At 53.6% G+C, this 17,619-nt stretch overlaps 1 protein-coding gene across 1 annotated transcript in view; it reads left to right on the top strand.

Moving 5' to 3' along the window:
* The first annotated feature begins 1,420 nt into the window (after positions 1 to 1,420).
* LOC134945686 (uncharacterized) overlaps positions 1,421 to 17,619 on the top strand; it is a 50,253-nt gene continuing 34,054 nt past the window's right edge. Inside the window, exons 1-3 of the mRNA XM_063935127.1 lie at positions 1,421 to 1,808; positions 8,041 to 8,164; positions 8,991 to 9,064. Of these exons, the coding sequence (XP_063791197.1) occupies positions 1,490 to 1,808; positions 8,041 to 8,164; positions 8,991 to 9,064 (517 nt within the window). The 5' untranslated portion in view covers positions 1,421 to 1,489. The remainder of the gene's footprint in view (positions 1,809 to 8,040; positions 8,165 to 8,990; positions 9,065 to 17,619) is intronic.

Raw genomic sequence — 17,619 nt, 5'->3', positions numbered from 1 at the left:
AAATAGAGAAAGATCAAGATCCACTTCCACCTCGTGCTAAAGCTGCTGCCACTAGTCATGGCCGAGACGATGAAATGCCATCAACGTCGTCTGCCAAGGCCGATGTCCAATGTCATAGTAGAGAGCATGTAAAATCCCCAAAACAAAAGTTCAGTAAAATGACCCAAAAATCAAAATTGAAAGCGTCTGATGAGAAGCGTAAACTTGCCAATATGCCATTTACAGCATGGAGTGGCAAGGAACGGCTGAGGCCCTGGCCTATGTTCATGGCTAGTGGTTCAGATTCACATGAGGATGGAAGCACTCATCCTCTCGCTAGAAAACTGCAGTGCCACTCCTAGATGGGCCAGGTGTTTTTGTCGGCTACTTGGGTCGCTTAGCTTAGTCACACAGCTACCTCATTGCGCCTCTTTTTTTCTTTGCATTATGTGCTGTTTGGGGACAATTTTTTTGAAGTTCCATCCTGTCTGACACTGCAGTGCCACTCCTAGATGGGCCAGGTGTTTGTGTCGGCCACTTGGGTCGCTTAGCTTAGTCACACAGCTACCGCGGTGCGCCTCTTTTTTTCTTTGTATCATGTGCTGTTTGGGGACTATTTCTTTGAAGTGCCATCCTGTCTGACACTGCAGTGCCACTCCTAGATGGGCCAGGTGTTTGTGTTGGCCACTTGGGTCGCTTAGCTTAGTCACACAGCTACCTCATTGCGCCTCTTTTTTTCTTTGCATCATGTGCTGTTTGGGGACAATTTTTTTGAAGTGCCATCCTGTCTGACACTGCAGTGCCACTCCTAGATGGGCTAGGTGTTTGTGTCGGCCACTTGTGTCGCTTAGCTTAGTCACACAGCGACCTTGGTGAGCCTCTTTTTTTCTTTGCATCATGTGCTGTTTGGGGACTATTTTTTTGAAGTGCCATCCTGCCTGACACTGCAGTGCCACTCCTAGATGGGCCAGGTGTTTGTATCGGCCACTTGTGTCGCTTAGCTTAGCCATCCAGCGACCTCAGTGCAAATTTTAGGACTAAAAATAATATTGTGAGGTGTGAGGTGTTCAGAATAGACTGGAAATTAGTGGAAATTATGGTTATTGAGGTTAATAATACTATGGGATCAATATGACCCCCAAATTCTATGAATTAAGCTGTTTTTGAGTGTTTTTTGTAAAAAAACCACCCGAATCCAAAACACACCCGAATCCGCCAAAAAAAATTCAGGGAGCTTTTGCAACAGCGCGTCCGAATCCAAAACATGGCCGCGGAACCGAATCCAAAACCAAAACACAAAACCCGAAAAATTTCCGGTGCACATCACTAGTTATCAGTGGGTTCCTATTAAACTTTCTTTTCTTGTAAATGAACCAAATCCTACATAACAGACCACAGAACTACTTTCACTTTTGGTTCCAGTCTATATAAGGAGGGCAGCTGCTGTTCTCCCCCTTCTCATCACCTGTGAGCACTGAGGAGATAACTGTCAGGAGACCATACAAAGACCATGAATTCCATCCCTGAGATGACGCAATATATCACTAACTTCAGCCTAGATGATTGTCAGACTGGTAATAAGGGTTTCACCCGTGTTCTCCTCCAGCTCTTCGGATTTCTAGGACATGGGAAGTCATCGTTCATCAACTCCTGCAAGTATGTCCTAGAAGACAAAGAGTTCCAGACTCATGCAGATGTGACAAAGACAGACGGAGGTAACACCACAGAGAGGATCACTTATCCACTGTCAGAGACACTGACGCTAGTGGACAACCGAGGATGCTCCGTCATGAACAACTATGAACTGGGAGAAGTATACGGACAGCTAGGTACATCTTCTACAGTAGATATGACGTAGATTAATCATCTGTCATTATTTCATTATTCTATTTTTTATATTGGTGGAATATAAAGCTAATCAAGTCATAAATAGTAATGTCATGCTGAAGACTATATATATATATGTACAGACAAGATTCCCAAATCGCGCTAAAGAGTAAATCAAGCAGCACCTCTAGAAGGACTTTCTGTTAGCTAAAGTCCAATGAATAACAAATACAAAACAAGATCTGAGGGCGCTAAATATAGGAAATATTATTGAACACCATTAATCATTATCTAGACAAACAGATAATTTAAAAATTTGTTAACAGACTCAGGACAAAGTGATTAATTTTAAAAATGCTCAATGACATGTTGAATTTAACACCTTAACAGCTATTATGGATGTAATTCCTTGTGATGATTAATGGTGTTCAATAATATTTCCTATATTTAGCGCCCTCAGATCTTGTTTTGTATATATATATATATATATATATATATATAAAAACACAGATTCCCAAGTGCGCTAATAATAAAGTGTGATTACACAATTCTTCCAGCGTTTATTTCGTCGGAAAGTATGGACTGGAGGATGTTTAGATCTGGGGACCTGTAACAGACACAGCTCACCAGAAAATCACCCAAACAAGAGGCCAACAGGCCAATTAATAAAAAGTTATTTTAATAACGTATGATAAAACATGATAATTCACAATTCAAGATTTAAAATTATATCTATAAAATACAGTCACGACCAACATGTTTGTAAGATGGATCCTAGATACTCCCTCACCTTTTTCAAGGTGCGAGCTCGAAGGGAGTATCTTCACAAACTAGGGTGCGATTTTTTTGACTGACTGGGGTTTGTCAGTCAAAAAAATAAAATAAAAAAATCGCACCCTAGTTTGTGAAGATACTCCCTTCGAGCTTGCACCTTGAAAAAGGTGAGGGAGTATCTAGGATCCATCTTACAAACATGTTGGTCGTGACTGTATTTTATAGATATAATTTTAAATATTGACTTGTGAATTAAAACTCATGCGTTTTATCATACGTTATTAAAATAACTTTTTATTAATTGGCCTGGAAATAAACGCTGGAAGAATTGTGTAATCACACTTTATTATTAGCGCACTTGGGAATCTGTGTTTTTCTCTGTATGTTTTTGAGGATCTCTCCCAGTGTGTCGCTCCTGAGTTGGCGCAAGATAAGGATACTTGTGTGTTTCTATATATATATATATATATATATATATATACACAAAGAAATATGTTGCGCAGAGTTCACTCAGGTCCTTATCATAGCTTCCAAAGCGAGTTCTTTATCCTTAATATAGATGTTTATCAGACACATGTAAAAGACAGAAAGTGACGGGCGCACCAGGTGAGTATAAAAGTATCAGTGATTTAATGACAAAATAAAAGGTTCACATACATCTAAGAAAGAAATCATCAGCCTTAAGCTCCTCCTGCGATACCTCCGGATTGGCTCACAGTGTAAATGCTGTACGGCTCGTAGCAGCGGCGGCTCCTCCTGCGATACCTCCGGATGGCTCACAGTGTAAATGCTGTACGGCTGGTAGCAGCAGCAGCGGCTCCTCCTGCGATACCTCCGGATGGCTCACAGTGTAAATGCTGTACGGCTGGTAGTAGCGGTGGCGGAGGCTCCTCCTGCGATACCTCCGGATGGCTCACAGTGAAAATGCTGTACGGCTGGTAGTAGCGGTGGCTCCGGCTCCTCCTGCGATACCTCCGGATGGCTCACAGTGTAAATGCTGTACGGCTGGTAGTAGCGGTGGCTCCAGCTCCTCCTGCGATATCTCCGGATGGCTCACAGTGTAAATGCTGTACGGCTGGTAGTAGCGGCTCCGGCTCCTCCTGCGATACCTCCGGATGGCTCACAGTGTAAACGCTGTACGGCTGGTAGTAGCGGTGGCTCCGGCTCCTCCTGCGATACCTCCGGATGGCTCACAGTGTAAACGCTGTACGGCTGGTAGTAGCGGTGGCTCCGGCTCCTCCTGCGATACCTCCGGATGGCTCACAGTGTAAATGCTGTACGGCTGGTAGCAGCGGCTGCTCCGGCTCCTCCTGCGATACCTCCGGATGGCTCAGTGTGTAAACGCTGTACGGCTGGTAGTAGCGGTGGCTCCGGCTCCTCCTGCGATACCTCCGGATGGCTCACAGTGTAAATGCTGTACGGCTGGTAGTAGCGGTGGCGGAGGCTCCTCCTGCGATACCTCCGGATGGCTCACAGTGAAAATGCTGTACGGCTGGTAGTAGCGGTGGCTCCGGCTCCTCCTGCGATACCTCCGGATGGCTCACAGTGTAAATGCTGTACGGCTGGTAGCAGCGGCAGCTCCGGCTTCTCCTGCGATACCTCTGGATGGCTCACAGTGTAAACGCTGTACGGCTGGTAGTAGCGGTGGCTCCGGCTCCTCCTGCGATACCTCCGGATGGCTCACAGTGTAAATGCTGTACGGCTGGTAGCAGCGGCAGCTCCGGCTTCTCCTGCGATACCTCTGGATGGCTCACAGTGTAAATGCTGTACGGCTGGTAGTAGCGGCTCCGGCTCCTCCTGCGATACCTCCGGATGGCTCACAGTGTAAACGCTGTACGGCTGGTAGTAGCGGTGGCTCCGGCTCCTCCTGCGATACCTCCGGATGGCTCACAGTGTAAACGCTGTACGGCTGGTAGTAGCGGTGGCTCCGGCTCCTCCTGCGATACCTCCGGATGGCTCACAGTGTAAATGCTGTACGGCTGGTAGCAGCGGCTGCTCCGGCTCCTCCTGCGATACCTCCGGATGGCTCAGTGTGTAAACGCTGTACGGCTGGTAGCAGCGGCTCCGGCTCCTTCTGCGATATCTCCAGATGGCTCACAGTGTAAATGCTGTACGGCTGGTAGCAGCGGCGGCTCCTCCTGCGATACCTCCGGATGTATCACAGTGTAAACGTTGTACGGCTGGTAGCAGCGGCGGCTCCTCCTACGATACCTCCGGATGTATCACAGTGTAAACGCTGTACGGCTGGTAGCAGCGGTGGCTCCTCCTGAGATACCTCCGGATGTATCACAGTGTAAATGCTGTACGCCTGGTAGCAGCGGCGGCTCCTCCTGCGATACATCCGGATGTATCACAGTGTAAATGCTGTACGCCTGGTAGCAGCTCCGGCTTCTCCTGCGATACCTCTGGATGGCTCACAGTGTAAATGCAGTATGGCTTGTAGCAGCGGCGGCTCTGGCTCCTCCTGCGATACCTCCAGATGGCTCACAATGTAAATGCTGTACGGCTGGTAGCAGCGGCGGCTCCGGCTCCTCCTGTGATTCCTCCGGATGGCTCACTGTGTAAGCGCTGTACGGCTGGTAGCAGCGGCGGCTCCGGCTCCTCCTGCGGTACCTCCGGATGTATCACAGTGTAAATGCTGTATGGCTGGTAGCAGCGGCGGCTCCTCCTGCGATACCTCCGGATGTATCACAGTGTAAATGCTGTATGGCTGGTAGCAGCGGCGGCTCCTCCTGCAATACCTCCGGATGTATCACAGTGTAAATGCTGTACGGCTGGTAGCAGCGGCGGCTCCTCCTGCGATACCTCCGGATGGCTCACAGTGTAAATGCTGTACGGCTGGTAGCAGCAGCGGCTTTGGCTCCTCCTGCGATACCTCCGGATGGCTCACAGTGTAAACGCTGTATGGCTGGTAGCAGCGGCGGCTCCTCCTGCAATACCTCCGGCTGTATCACAGTGTAAATGCTGTACGGCTGGTAGCAGCGGCGGCTCCTCCTGCGATACCTCCGGATGGCTCACAGTGTAAATGCTGTACGGCTGGTAGCAGCAGCGGCTTTGGCTCCTCCTGCGATACCTCCGGATGGCTCACAGTGTAAACGCTGTATGGCTGGTAGCAGCGGCGGCTCCTCCTGCAATACCTCCGGATGTATCACAGTGTAAATGCTGTACGGCTGGTAGCAGCTCCGGCTTCTCCTGCGATACCTCAGGATGGCTCACAGTGTAAATGCAGTATGGCTTGTAGCAGCGGCGGCTCTGGCTCCTCCTGCGATACCTCCAGATGGCTCACAATGTAAATGCTGTACGGCTGGTAGCAGCGGCGGCTCCGGCTCCTCCTGTGATTCCTCCGGATGGCTCACTGTGTAAGCGCTGTACGGCTGGTAGCAGCGGCGGCTCCGGCTCCTCCTGCGGTACCTCCGGATGTATCACAGTGTAAATGCTGTATGGCTGGTAGCAGCGGCGGCTCCTCCTGCGATACCTCCGGATGTATCACAGTGTAAATGCTGTATGGCTGGTAGCAGCGGCGGCTCCTCCTGCAATACCTCCGGATGTATCACAGTGTAAATGCTGTACGGCTGGTAGCAGCGGCGGCTCCTCCTGCGATACCTCCGGATGGCTCACAGTGTAAATGCTGTACGGCTGGTAGCAGCAGCGGCTTTGGCTCCTCCTGCGATACCTCCGGATGGCTCACAGTGTAAACGCTGTATGGCTGGTAGCAGCGGCGGCTCCTCCTGCAATACCTCCGGATGTATCACAGTGTAAATGCTGTACGGCTGGTAGCAGCTCCGGCTTCTCCTGCGATACCTCAGGATGGCTCACAGTGTAAATGCAGTATGGCTTGTAGCAGCGGCGGCTCTGGCTCCTCCTGCGATACCTCCAGATGGCTCACAATGTAAATGCTGTACGGCTGGTAGCAGCGGCGGCTCCAGCTCCTCCTGTGATTCCTCCGGATGGCTCACTGTGTAAGCGCTGTACGGCTGGTAGCAGCGGCGGCTCCGGCTCCTCCTGCGGTACCTCCGGATGTATCACAGTGTAAATGCTGTATGGCTGGTAGCAGCGGCGGCTCCTCCTGCGATACCTCCGGATGTATCACAGTGTAAATGCTGTATGGCTGGTAGCAGCGGCGGCTCCTCCTGCAATACCTCCGGATGTATCACAGTGTAAATGCTGTACGGCTGGTAGCAGCAGCGGCTTTGGCTCCTCCTGCGATACCTCCGGATGGCTCACAGTGTAAACGCTGTATGGCTGGTAGCAGCGGCGGCTCCTCCTGCAATACCTCCGGATGTATCACAGTGTAAATGCTGTACGGCTGATAGCAGCGGCGGCTCCTCCTGCGATACCTCCGGATGGCTCACAGTGTAAATGCTGTACGGCTGGTAGCAGCAGCGGCTTTGGCTCCTCCTGCGATACCTCCGGATGTATCACAGTGTAAACGCTGTATGGCTGGTAGCAGCGGCGGCTCCGGCTCCTCCTGCGACACCTCCGGATGTTTCACAGTGTAAACGCTGAACGGCTGGTAGCAGCGGCGGCTCCAGGTCTCCCGCTAGCAGAACGCTTGTCTGCAGTGTATTGAAGCATTTCCCGGCATCATATCTCCGCTCTCCAGTTTTGTCATTATATTTTACCTGCAGAAATCCTGGCAAAGGAGAAAAAGAGGTGACCCTCAGAAATAGATTGAAACGGACATCAGATATGGGAGCATGATGTCTGTGTGTATATTGCAATAAGTCTACACTATTTCCTCTATCTGAGTGCAGCTCCTACTTCAACACACTGGGATTACTGAGTATGAGTTTTGTTTTTTTACAGTATGGGTCTGACACCACTAACATGGTATTATGTGTGAGTGATATTTTCATTGCTTTCTCTCTCTCTGTAGATAGATAGATAGATAGATAGATAGATAGATAGATAGATAGATAGATAGATAGATAGATAGATAGATAGATAAGATAGACAGTAGACAGATAATAGATACATACATACATACATACATACATACATAAGACAGATAGATAGATAGATAGATAGATAGATAGATAGATAGATAGATAGATAGATAGATAGATGATAGATAGATAGATACATACATACATACATACATACATAGATAAGATAGACAGTAGATAGATGATACATACATACATACATACATACATACATAGATAGATAGATAGATAGATACATACATAGATAAGATAGACAGTAGATAGATGATAGATACATACATACATACATACATACATAGATAAGACAGATAGATAGATAATAGATAGATAGATAGATAGATAGATAGATAGATAGATAGATAGATAGATACTGTAGATATGATAGATAGATAGATAGATAGATAGATAGATAGATAGATAGATAGATAGATAGATAGATAGATAGATAGATAAGATATATACACACACATACAATATGAATACTATACTATATGTAATAATATGTGTCTCCCAGGCAATCTGTTGCCCCTGGATGGGCAGGTTCAGTGGAGTAAAGATTTTGGACTTGTGCAGAGGATTATAGAGGCAGAAAGTACAGTGAGATCCTCTGACTTCATCTACCCGATATTTGTGTACAGGTAAGTGGCCGACCCTCACTGTGCAGTGTAGATATGTGAGGGTGTGTGGCCTTGCACCACACATTGGTGATTACACCTGCATCACTGCCAACAACTGTAGTTTGACTGAAAATATATATTCCAGTTATACAGTAAGGATCAGCAACGGCGGTCCGGCCACACCTACGTTGGCAGGACCCTCCCCCTCTATGGTCTGTTGCCTCCCACCCTCCCGGATGTGATCGCACTTTGCTAGTTTTCACATGCGCCATGTGAATAAAGCGCTTGTGCAGAAGTTCGGAAATCACTTGTTTGGGATTTTCTGGCAATAGCGATCCAACCAGAATGAGGGCCACTTACCGGCATTAATAATATCTGTATCTACCTAGAATTCTGGAAAGAGCTACCCTCTGCGATGACTGGACTTTTGGGTTTATACGCTGAATGACGTGTTCCGCGGGAGACACTGGGAGGGATCTGATTGGATCCGTCTCAGGCCACAATGCAGAAAGAAGCCCCTAGTCTACTACTAGCCAATGTCATCTATAAATGGCGCTCTGTAACAGGCACAAGCTCCAGAACGATTCCAGAGCTTGGTACATATGGGGAAAACTCTGAAAACAGCATTTTTTGGAGTTCTGGCCGCATTTTCACTTTAGTACATCCTGCCCTTCATCTCTTGGGATCCACCTGCTCAGGAGATCAGTTCCATCAGAAAATGTTTTATCTGTTTTATGAGAGTTCCGTCACACCCAGACAGTGATTTAGGGATCCCCCCTTTAGATGGTGCTAAGTTTGTATTTTATCATTGTAATAATGTAATAGTGTCATGGTGACTGTCTTCTAGTGTGAAGAAAGGACTCTCAGCTCCAGAGGCGGCAGAAATAGAGGAACTTCTGATGAATGTCAGAAACCTGACAGGTATGCATACAGTGTGGTTATGTACCAATATGCAATGACTGTATTAGTGACAAACCAACAGTGTGTCAATAAGGGGCGCGGGGTTTACGGTGTACCTAAAACCAGCGCTGGCTCCATTTCTCCAGAGTACATAAACAAATAATCAAAACAGGAAAACAGTGACTTTCGAAAACAATATAGGACAGGTGCAGGGTATATACACATGGCTGGTATTCATATGACTGGCGGTCAGCTGACCGACAGTCACATGACCTCCTCTACCATCCCGACGGCTCACTATCCCGGCATGCAGACCAACAGGGACTATTTCCACTTGAGGGGGTCCACGACACCCATAGAGTGGGAATAGAACCCGTGGCGACCGCAGGTCGCCACCGAGCCCGCAGTGTGGCGAGCGCAGCGCAGCGTGGCCAGCGCATCGAGCCCGCAAGGGGCTTGCTGCACTCACCCCTCCCTGCTGGGATCCCGGCGTCGGTATGCTGCCGGGATCCCGGCGTCGGTAAGCTGACCAGCGGTCTCCTGACCACCGGTCAGCCGTACTACACCCTATAAACATAGCTACTGTACTTCAGCAGATGACCCTGACATAAGTATCAGGTGGCAGAAGACTGCTGGATGTGGTGCCGTCGAAGATTATTAATGTAAGAAAAGGATAAGCACATGAAGGAAGTTTTTTATAAACACATAGGGGTCTACGTAACGATAAGCGGTGATAGGTAATATTATCAATCAGCAGTGCCTGCAATTCCACCAGCATGTCATAGCAAACCTACAGTATACCGTTGCTGCCCAGGTACACAATCAGTTGCAAGTGGAGTACTTTTGCGATCGCCATGCACTGCAGAGACCATAAGCTGCTTATGCGTCCTATTCACATCGGTTTGTGAATAAGATGCATTTTAATGGGAAAAGTCTCACGTAAAGACGTACCGAACACTATACAACAGTGCTGGGGGGTGAAGGAGCATACTATGGTGGGGGGTTAGCAGCATGCTGTGGTGGGGGTGTAGGAGCATGCTGTGGTGGGGGGTGTAGGAGCATGCTGCGGTGGGGGGTGAGCAGCATGCTGTGGTGGGGGGTGTAGGAGCATGCTGTGGTGGGGGTGTAGGAGCATGCTGTGGTAGGAGGTGTAGGAGCACGCTGTGTTGGGGGTGTAGGAGCATGCTGTGGTGGGGGTGTAGGAGCATGCTGTGGTGGGAGGTGTAGGAGCATGCTGTGGTGGGGGTGTAGGAGCATGCTGTGGTAGGAGGTGTAGGAGCACGCTGTGTTGGGGGTGTAGGAGCATGCTGTGGTGGGAGGTGTAGGAGCATGCTGTGGTGGGGGTGTAGGAGCATGCTGTGGTGGGGGGTGTAGGAGCACGCTGTGTTGGGGGGTGTAGGAGCACGCTGTGGTGGGGGGTGTAGGAGCATGCTGTGGTGGGAGGTGTAAGAGCATGCTGTGGTAGGAGGTGTAGGAGCCCGCTGTGTTGGGGGTGTAGGAGCATGCTGTGGTGGGAGGTGTAGGAGCATGCTGTGGTGGGGGTGTAGGAGCATGCTGTAATGAGGGGTGTAGGAGCACGCTGTGGTGGGGGGTGAGCAGCATGCTGTAGTGGGGGGTGTAGGAGCATGCTGTGGTGGGGGGTGTAGGAGCATGCTGTGGTGGGGGGTGTAGGAGCACGCTGTGGTGGGGGGTGTAGGAGCATGCTGTGGTGGGGGTGTAGGAGCATGCTGTGGTGGGGGTGTAGGAGCATGCTGTGGTGGGGGGTGTAGGAGCATGCTGTGGTGGGGGGTGTAGGAGCATGCTGTGGTGGGGGGTGTAGGAGCATGCTGTGGTAGGAGGTGTAGGAGCATGCTGTGGTAGGGGGTGTAGGAGCATGCTGTGGTGGGGGATGTAGGAGCATGCTGTGGTGGGGGGTGTAGGAGCACGCTGTGTTGGGGGTGTAGGAGCATGCTGTGGTGGGGGTGTAGGAGCTTGCTGTAATGAGGGGTGTAGGAGCACACTGTGGTGGGGGGTGTAGGAGCATGCTGTGGTGGGGGTGTAGTAGCATGCTGTGTTGGGGGTGTAGGAGCATGCTGTAATGAGGGGTGTAGGAGCATGCTGTGGAGGGAGGTGTAGGAGCATGCTGTGGTGGGGGGTGAGCAGCATGCAGTGATGGGGGGGTAGGAGCACGCTGTGGTGGAGGGTGTAGGAGCACGCTGTGTTGGGGGTGTAGGAGCATGCTGTGGTGGGAGGTGTAGGAGCATGCTGTGGTAGGAGGTGTAGGAGCATGCTGTGGTGGGGGTGTAGGAGCATGCTGTGGTGGGGGATGTAGGAGCATGCTGCGCTGGGGGGTGTAGGAGCACGCTGTGTTGGGGGTGTAGGAGCATGCTGTGGTGGGGTGTAGGAGCTTGCTGTAATGAGGGGTGTAGGAGCACACTGTGGTGGGGGGTGTAGGAGCATGCTGTGGTGGGGGTGTAGTAGCATGCTGTGTTGGGGGTGTAGGAGCATGCTGTAATGAGGGGTGTAGGAGCATGCTGTGGAGGGAGGTGTAGGAGCATGCTGTGGTGGGGGGTGAGCAGCATGCAGTGATGGGGGGTGTAGGAGCACGCTGTGGTGGAGGTGTAGGAGCATGCTGTGGTGGGGGTGTAGGAGCTTGCTGTAATGAGGGGTGTAGGAGCACGCTGTGGTGGGGGGTGAGCAGCATGCTGTGGTGGGGGGTGTAGGAGCATGCTGTGTTGGGGGTGTAGGAGCATGCTGTGGTGGGGGGTGTAGGAGCATGCTGTGGTGGGGGTGTAGGAGCATGCTGTGGTGGGGGGTGTAGGAGCATGCTGTGGTGGGGGTGTAGGGCATGCTGTGGTGGGGGGTGTAGGAGCATGCTGTGGTGGGGGGTGTAGGATCATGCTGTGTTGGGGGTGTAGGAGCACGCTGTGGTGGGGGGTGTAGGAGCACACTGTGGTGGGGAAGTGAGCAGCATGCGGTGGTGCAGGTGTAGGAGCACGCTGTGGTGGGGGGTGAGCAGCATGCTGTGGTGGGGGGTGTAGGAGCACGCTGTGTTGAGGATGTAGGAGCATGCTGTGGTGGGGGGTGTAAGAGCATGCTGTGTTGGGGGTGTAGGAGCTTGCTGTAATGAGGGGTGTAGGAGCACGCTGTGGTGGGGGGTGAGCAGCATGCTGTGGTGGGGGGTGTAGGAGCATGCTGTGTTGGGGGTGTAGGAGCATGCTGTGGTGGGGGTGTAGGAGCATGCTTTGTTGGGGGGGTGTAGGAGCATGCTGTGGTGGGGGGTGTAGGAGCACACTGTGTTGGGGGTGTAGGAGCATGCTGTGGTGGGGGGTGTAGGAGCATGCTGTTGTGGGGGGTGAGCAGCATGCTGTGGTGGGGGGTGTAGGAGCACGCTGTGTTGAGGATGTAGGAGCATGCTGTGGTGGGGGGTGTAAGAGCATGCTGTGTTGGGGGTGTAGGAGCTTGCTGTAATGAGGGGTGTAGGAGCACGCTGTGGTGGGGGGTGAGCAGCATGCTGTGGTGGGGGGTGTAGGAGCATGCTGTGTTGGGGGTGTAGGAGCATGCTGTGGTGGGGGTGTAGGAGCATGCTTTGTTGGGGGGGTGTAGGAGCATGCTGTGGTGGGGGGTGTAGGAGCACGCTGTGTTGGGGGTGTAGGAGCATGCTGTGGTGGGGGGTGTAGGAGCATGCTGTGGTGGGGGGTGAGCAGCATGCGGTGGTGAAGGTGTAGGAGCATGCTGTGGTGGGGGTGTAGGAGCATGCTGTGGTGGAGGGTGTAGGAGCATGCTGTGGTGGGGGGTGTAGGAGCACGCTGTGTTGGGGGTGTAGGAGCATGCTGTAATGAGGGGTGTAGGAGCACGCTGTGGTGGGGGTGTAGGAGCATGCTGTGGTGGGGGGTGTAGGAGCATGCTGTGGTGGGGGTGTAGGAGCATGCTGTGTTGGGGGTGTAGGAGCTTGCTGTAATGAGGGGTGTAGGAGCACGCTGTGTTGGGGGGTGAGCAGCATGTTGTGGTGGGGGGTGTAGGAGCACGCTGTGTTGGGGGTGTAGGAGCATGCTGTGGTGGGGTTGTAGGAGCATGCTTTGGTGAGGGGGTGTAGGAGCATGCTGTGGTGGGGGGTGTAGGTGCACGCTGTGTTGGGGGTGTAGGAGCATGCTGCGATGGGGGGTGTAGGAGCACAATGTGGTGGGGGGTGAGCAGCATGCGGTGGTGGAGGTGTAGGAGCATGCTGTGGTGGGGGTGTAAGAGCATGCTCTGTTGGGGGTGTAGGAGCTTGCTGTAATGAGCGGTGTAGGAGTACGCTGTGGTGGGGGGTGAGCAGCATGCTGTGGTGGGGGGTGTAGGAGCATGCTGTGTTGGGGGTGTAGGAGCATGCTGCGATGGGGGGTGTAGGACCACAATGTGTTGGGGGGTGAGCAGCATGCGGTGGTGGAGGTGTAGGAGCATGCTGTTTTGGGAGGTGTAGGAGCATGCTGTGGTGGGGGGCGAGCAGCATGCTGTGATGGGGGTGTAGGAGCATGCTGTGTTGGGGGTGTAGGAGCATGCTGTGGTGGGGGTGTTAGAGCATGCTGTGTTGGGGGTGTAGGAGCTTGCTGTAATGAGGGGTGTAGGAGCACGCTGTAGAGAGGGGGTGAGCAGCATGCTGTGGTGGGGGGTGTAGGAGCATGCTGTGTTGGGGGTGTAGGAGCATGCTGTGGTGGTGGGTGTAGGAGCATGCTGTGGTGGGGGTGTAGGAGCATGCTGTGGTGGGGGGTGTAGGAGCATGCTGTGGTGGGGTTGTAGGAGCATGCTGTGGTGGGGGGTGTAGGAGCATGCTGTGGTGGGGGGTGTAGGAGCATGCTGTGGTGGGGGGTGTAGGAGCACGGTGTGATGGGGGTGTAGGAGCATGCTGTGGTGGTGGGTGTAAGAGCATGCTGTGTTGGGGGTGTAGGAGCTTGCTGTAATGAGGGGTGTAGGAGCACGCTGTGGTGGGGGGCGAGCAGCATGCTGTGATGGGGGTGTAGGAGCATGCTGTGTTGGGGGTGTAGGAGCATGCTGTGGTGGGGGTGTAAGAGCATGCTGTGTTGGGGGTGTAGGAGCTTGCTGTAATGAGGGGTGTAGGAGCACGCTGTAGAGAGGGGGTGAGCAGCATGCTGTGGTGGGGGGTGTAGGAGCATGCTGTGTTGGGGGTGTAGGAGCATGCTGTGGTGGTGGGTGTAGGAGCATGCTGTGGTGGGGGTGTAGGAGCATGCTGTGGTGGGGGGTGTAGGAGCATGCTGTGGTGGGGTTGTAGGAGCATGCTGTGGTGGGGGGTGTAGGAGCATGCTGTGGTGGGGGGTGTAGGAGCATGCTGTGGTGGGGGGTGTAGGAGCACGGTGTGATGGGGGTGTAGGAGCATGCTGTGGTGGTGGGTGTAAGAGCATGCTGTGTTGGGGGTGTAGGAGCTTGCTGTAATGAGGGGTGTAGGAGCACGCTGTGGTGGGGGGTGTAGGAGCATGCTGTGGTGGGGGGTGAGCAGCATGCTGTGGTGGGGGGTGTAGGAGCACGCTGTGGTGGAGGTGTAGGAGCATGCCGTGGTGGGGGTGTAAGAGCATGCTGTGCTGGGGGTGTAGGAGCTTGCTGTAATGAGGGGTGTAGGAGCACGCTGTGGTGGGGGGTGAGCAGCATGCTGTGGTGAGGGGGTGTATGAGCATGCTGTGGTGGGTGGTGTAGGAGCATGCTGTAGTGGGGGGTGTAGGAGCATGCTGTAATGAGGGGTGTAGGAGCATGCTGTGGTGGGAGGTGTAGGAGCATGCCGTGGTGGGGGGTGAGCAGCATGCTGTAGTGGGGGATGTTGGAGCACGCTATGGTGGAGGTATAGGAGCATGCTGTGGTGGGGGGTGTAAGAGCATGCTCTGTTAGGGGTGTAGGAGCTTGCTGTAATGAGGGGTGTAGGAGCACGCTGTGGTGGGGGGTGAGCAGCATGCTATGGTGGGGGGTGTAGCAGCACGTTGTGTTGGGGGTGTAGGAGCATGCTGTGGTGGGGGGTGTAGAAGCATGCTGTGGTGGGGGGTGTAGGAGCATGCTGTGGTAGGGGGTGTAGGAGCATGCTGTGGTAGGGGGTGTAGGAGCATGCTGTGGGGGGGGTGAGCAGCATGCTGTGGTGGGGGGTGTAGCAGCACGCTGTGTTGGGGGTGTAGGAGCATGCTGTGGTGGGGGGTGTAGGAGCATGCTGTGGTGGGGGATAGGAGCATGCTGTGGTGGGCGGTGTAGGAGCATGCTGTGGAGGGGGTGTAGGAGCATGCTGTGGTGGGGGGTGTAGGAGCATGCTGTGTTGGGGGTGTAGGAGCATGTTGTGTTGGGGGTGTAAGAGCATGCTCTGTTGGGGTGTAGGAGCTTGCTGTAATGAGGGGTGTAGGAGCACGCTATGGTGGGGGGTGAGCAGCATGCAGTGGTGGGGGGTGTAGGAGCACGCTGTGTTGGGGGTATAGGAGCATGCTGTGGTGGGGGGCGTAGGAGCATGCTGTGGTGGGGGTTTAGGAGCATACTGTGGTGGGGGGTGTCAGAGCATGCTGTGGTGGGGGTGTAGGAGCATGCTGTGGTGGGGGTGTAGGAGCACGCTGTGTTGGGGATGTAAGAGCATGCTGTGGTGGGGGGTGTAAGAGCATGCTGTGTTGGGGGTGTAGGAGCTTGCTGTAATGAGGGGTGTAGGAGCACGCTGTGGTGGGGGGTGTAGGAGCATGCTGTGGTGGGAGTGTAAGAGCATGCTGTGGTGGGGGGTGTAAGAGCATGCTGTGTTGGGGGTGTAGGAGCTTGCTGTAATGAGGGGTGTAGGAGCACGCTGTGGTGGGGGGTGTAGGAGCATGCTGTGGTGGGAGTGTAGGAGCATGCTGTGTTGGGGGTGTAGGAGCTTGCTGTGGTGGGGGTGTAGGAGCATGCTGTGGTGGGGGTGTAGGAGCATGCTGTGGTGGGGGGTGTAGGAGCACGCTGTGTTGGGGGTGTAGGAGCATGCTGTGGTGGGAGGTGTAGGAGCATGCTGTGGTAGGAGGTGTAGGAGCATGCTGTGGTGGGGGTGTAGGAGCTTGCTGTAATGAGGGGTGTAGGAGCACACTGTGGTGGGGGGTGTAGGAGCATGCTGTGGTGAGGGTGTAGTAGCATGCTGTGTTGAGGGTGTAGGAGCATGCTGTAATGAGGGGTGTAGGAGCATGCTGTGGAGGGAGGTGTAGGAGCATGCTGTGGTGGGGGGTGAGCAGCATGCAGTGATGGGGGGTAGGAGCACGCTGTGATGGAGGTGTAGGAGCATGCTGTGGTGGGGGTGTAGGAGCTTGCTGTAATGAGGGGTGTAGGAGCACGCTGTGGTGGGGGGTGAGCAGCATGCTGTGGTGGGGGGTGTAGGAGCATGCTGTGGTGGGAGTGTAAGAGCATGCTGTGGTGGGGGGTGTAAGAGCATGCTGTGTTGGGGGTGTAGGAGCTTGCTGTAATGAGGGGTGTAGGAGCACGCTGTGGTGGGGGGTGTAGGAGCATGCTGTGGTGGGAGTGTAGGAGCATGCTGTGTTGGGGGTGTAGGAGCTTGCTGTGGTGGGGGTGTAGGAGCATGCTGTGGTGGGGGTGTAGGAGCATGCTGTGGTGGGGGGTGTAGGAGCACGCTGTGTTGGGGGTGTAGGAGCATGCAGTGGTGGTGGGTGTAAGAGCATGCTGTGTTGGGGGTGTAGGAGCTTGCTGTAATGAGGGGTGTAGGAGCACGCTGTAATGGGGAGTGGTGGTGGGGGTGTAGGAGCATGCTGTGGTGGGGGTGTAGGAGCATGCTGTGGTGGGGGTGTAGGAGCATGCTGTGGTGGGGGGTGTAGGAGCATGCTGTGGTGGGGGGTGTAGGAGCACGCTGTGTTGGGGGTGTAGGAGCATGCAGTGGTGGTGGGTGTAAGAGCATGCTGTAGTGGGGGGTGTAGGAGCATGCTGTGGTGGCGGTGTAGGAGTATGCTGTGGTGGGGGATGTAGGGGCTTGCTGTAATGAGGGGTGTAGGAGCACGCTGTAATGGGGAGTGGTGGTGGGGGTGTAGGAGCATGCTGTGGTGGGGGGTGTAGGAGCATGCTGTGGTGGGGGTGTAGGAGCATGCTGTGGTGGGGGTGTAGGAGCATGCTGTGGTGGGGGGTGTAGGAGCATGCTGTGGTGGGGGGTGTAGGAGCACGCTGTGTTGGGGGTGTAGGAGCATGCAGTGGTGGTGGGTGTAAGAGCATGCTGTGTTGGGGGTGTAGGAGCTTGCTGTAATGAGGGGTGTAGGAGCACGCTGTAATGGGGAGTGGTGGTGGGGGGTGTAAGAGCATGCTGTGTTGGGGGTGTAGGAGCTTGCTGTAATGAGGGGTGTAGGAGCACGCTGTGGTGGGGGGTGTAGGAGCATGCTGTGGTGGGAGTGTAGGAGCATGCTGTGTTGGGGGTGTAGGAGCTTGCTGTGTTGGGGATGTAAGAGCATGCTGTGGTGGGGGGTGTAAGAGCATGCTGTGTTGGGGGTGTAGGAGCTTGCTGTAATGAGGGGTGTAGGAGCACGCTGTGGTGGGGGGTGTAGGAGCATGCTGTGGTGGGAGTGTAGGAGCATGCTGTGTTGGGGGTGTAGGAGCTTGCTGTAATGAGGGGTGTAGGAGCATGC

This window comes from Pseudophryne corroboree, chromosome 7 (genome assembly GCF_028390025.1).
Source record: "Pseudophryne corroboree isolate aPseCor3 chromosome 7, aPseCor3.hap2, whole genome shotgun sequence".
NCBI lineage: Eukaryota > Metazoa > Chordata > Amphibia > Anura > Myobatrachidae > Pseudophryne > Pseudophryne corroboree.
This window is presented reverse-complemented; position numbering and strand designations above follow the sequence as displayed.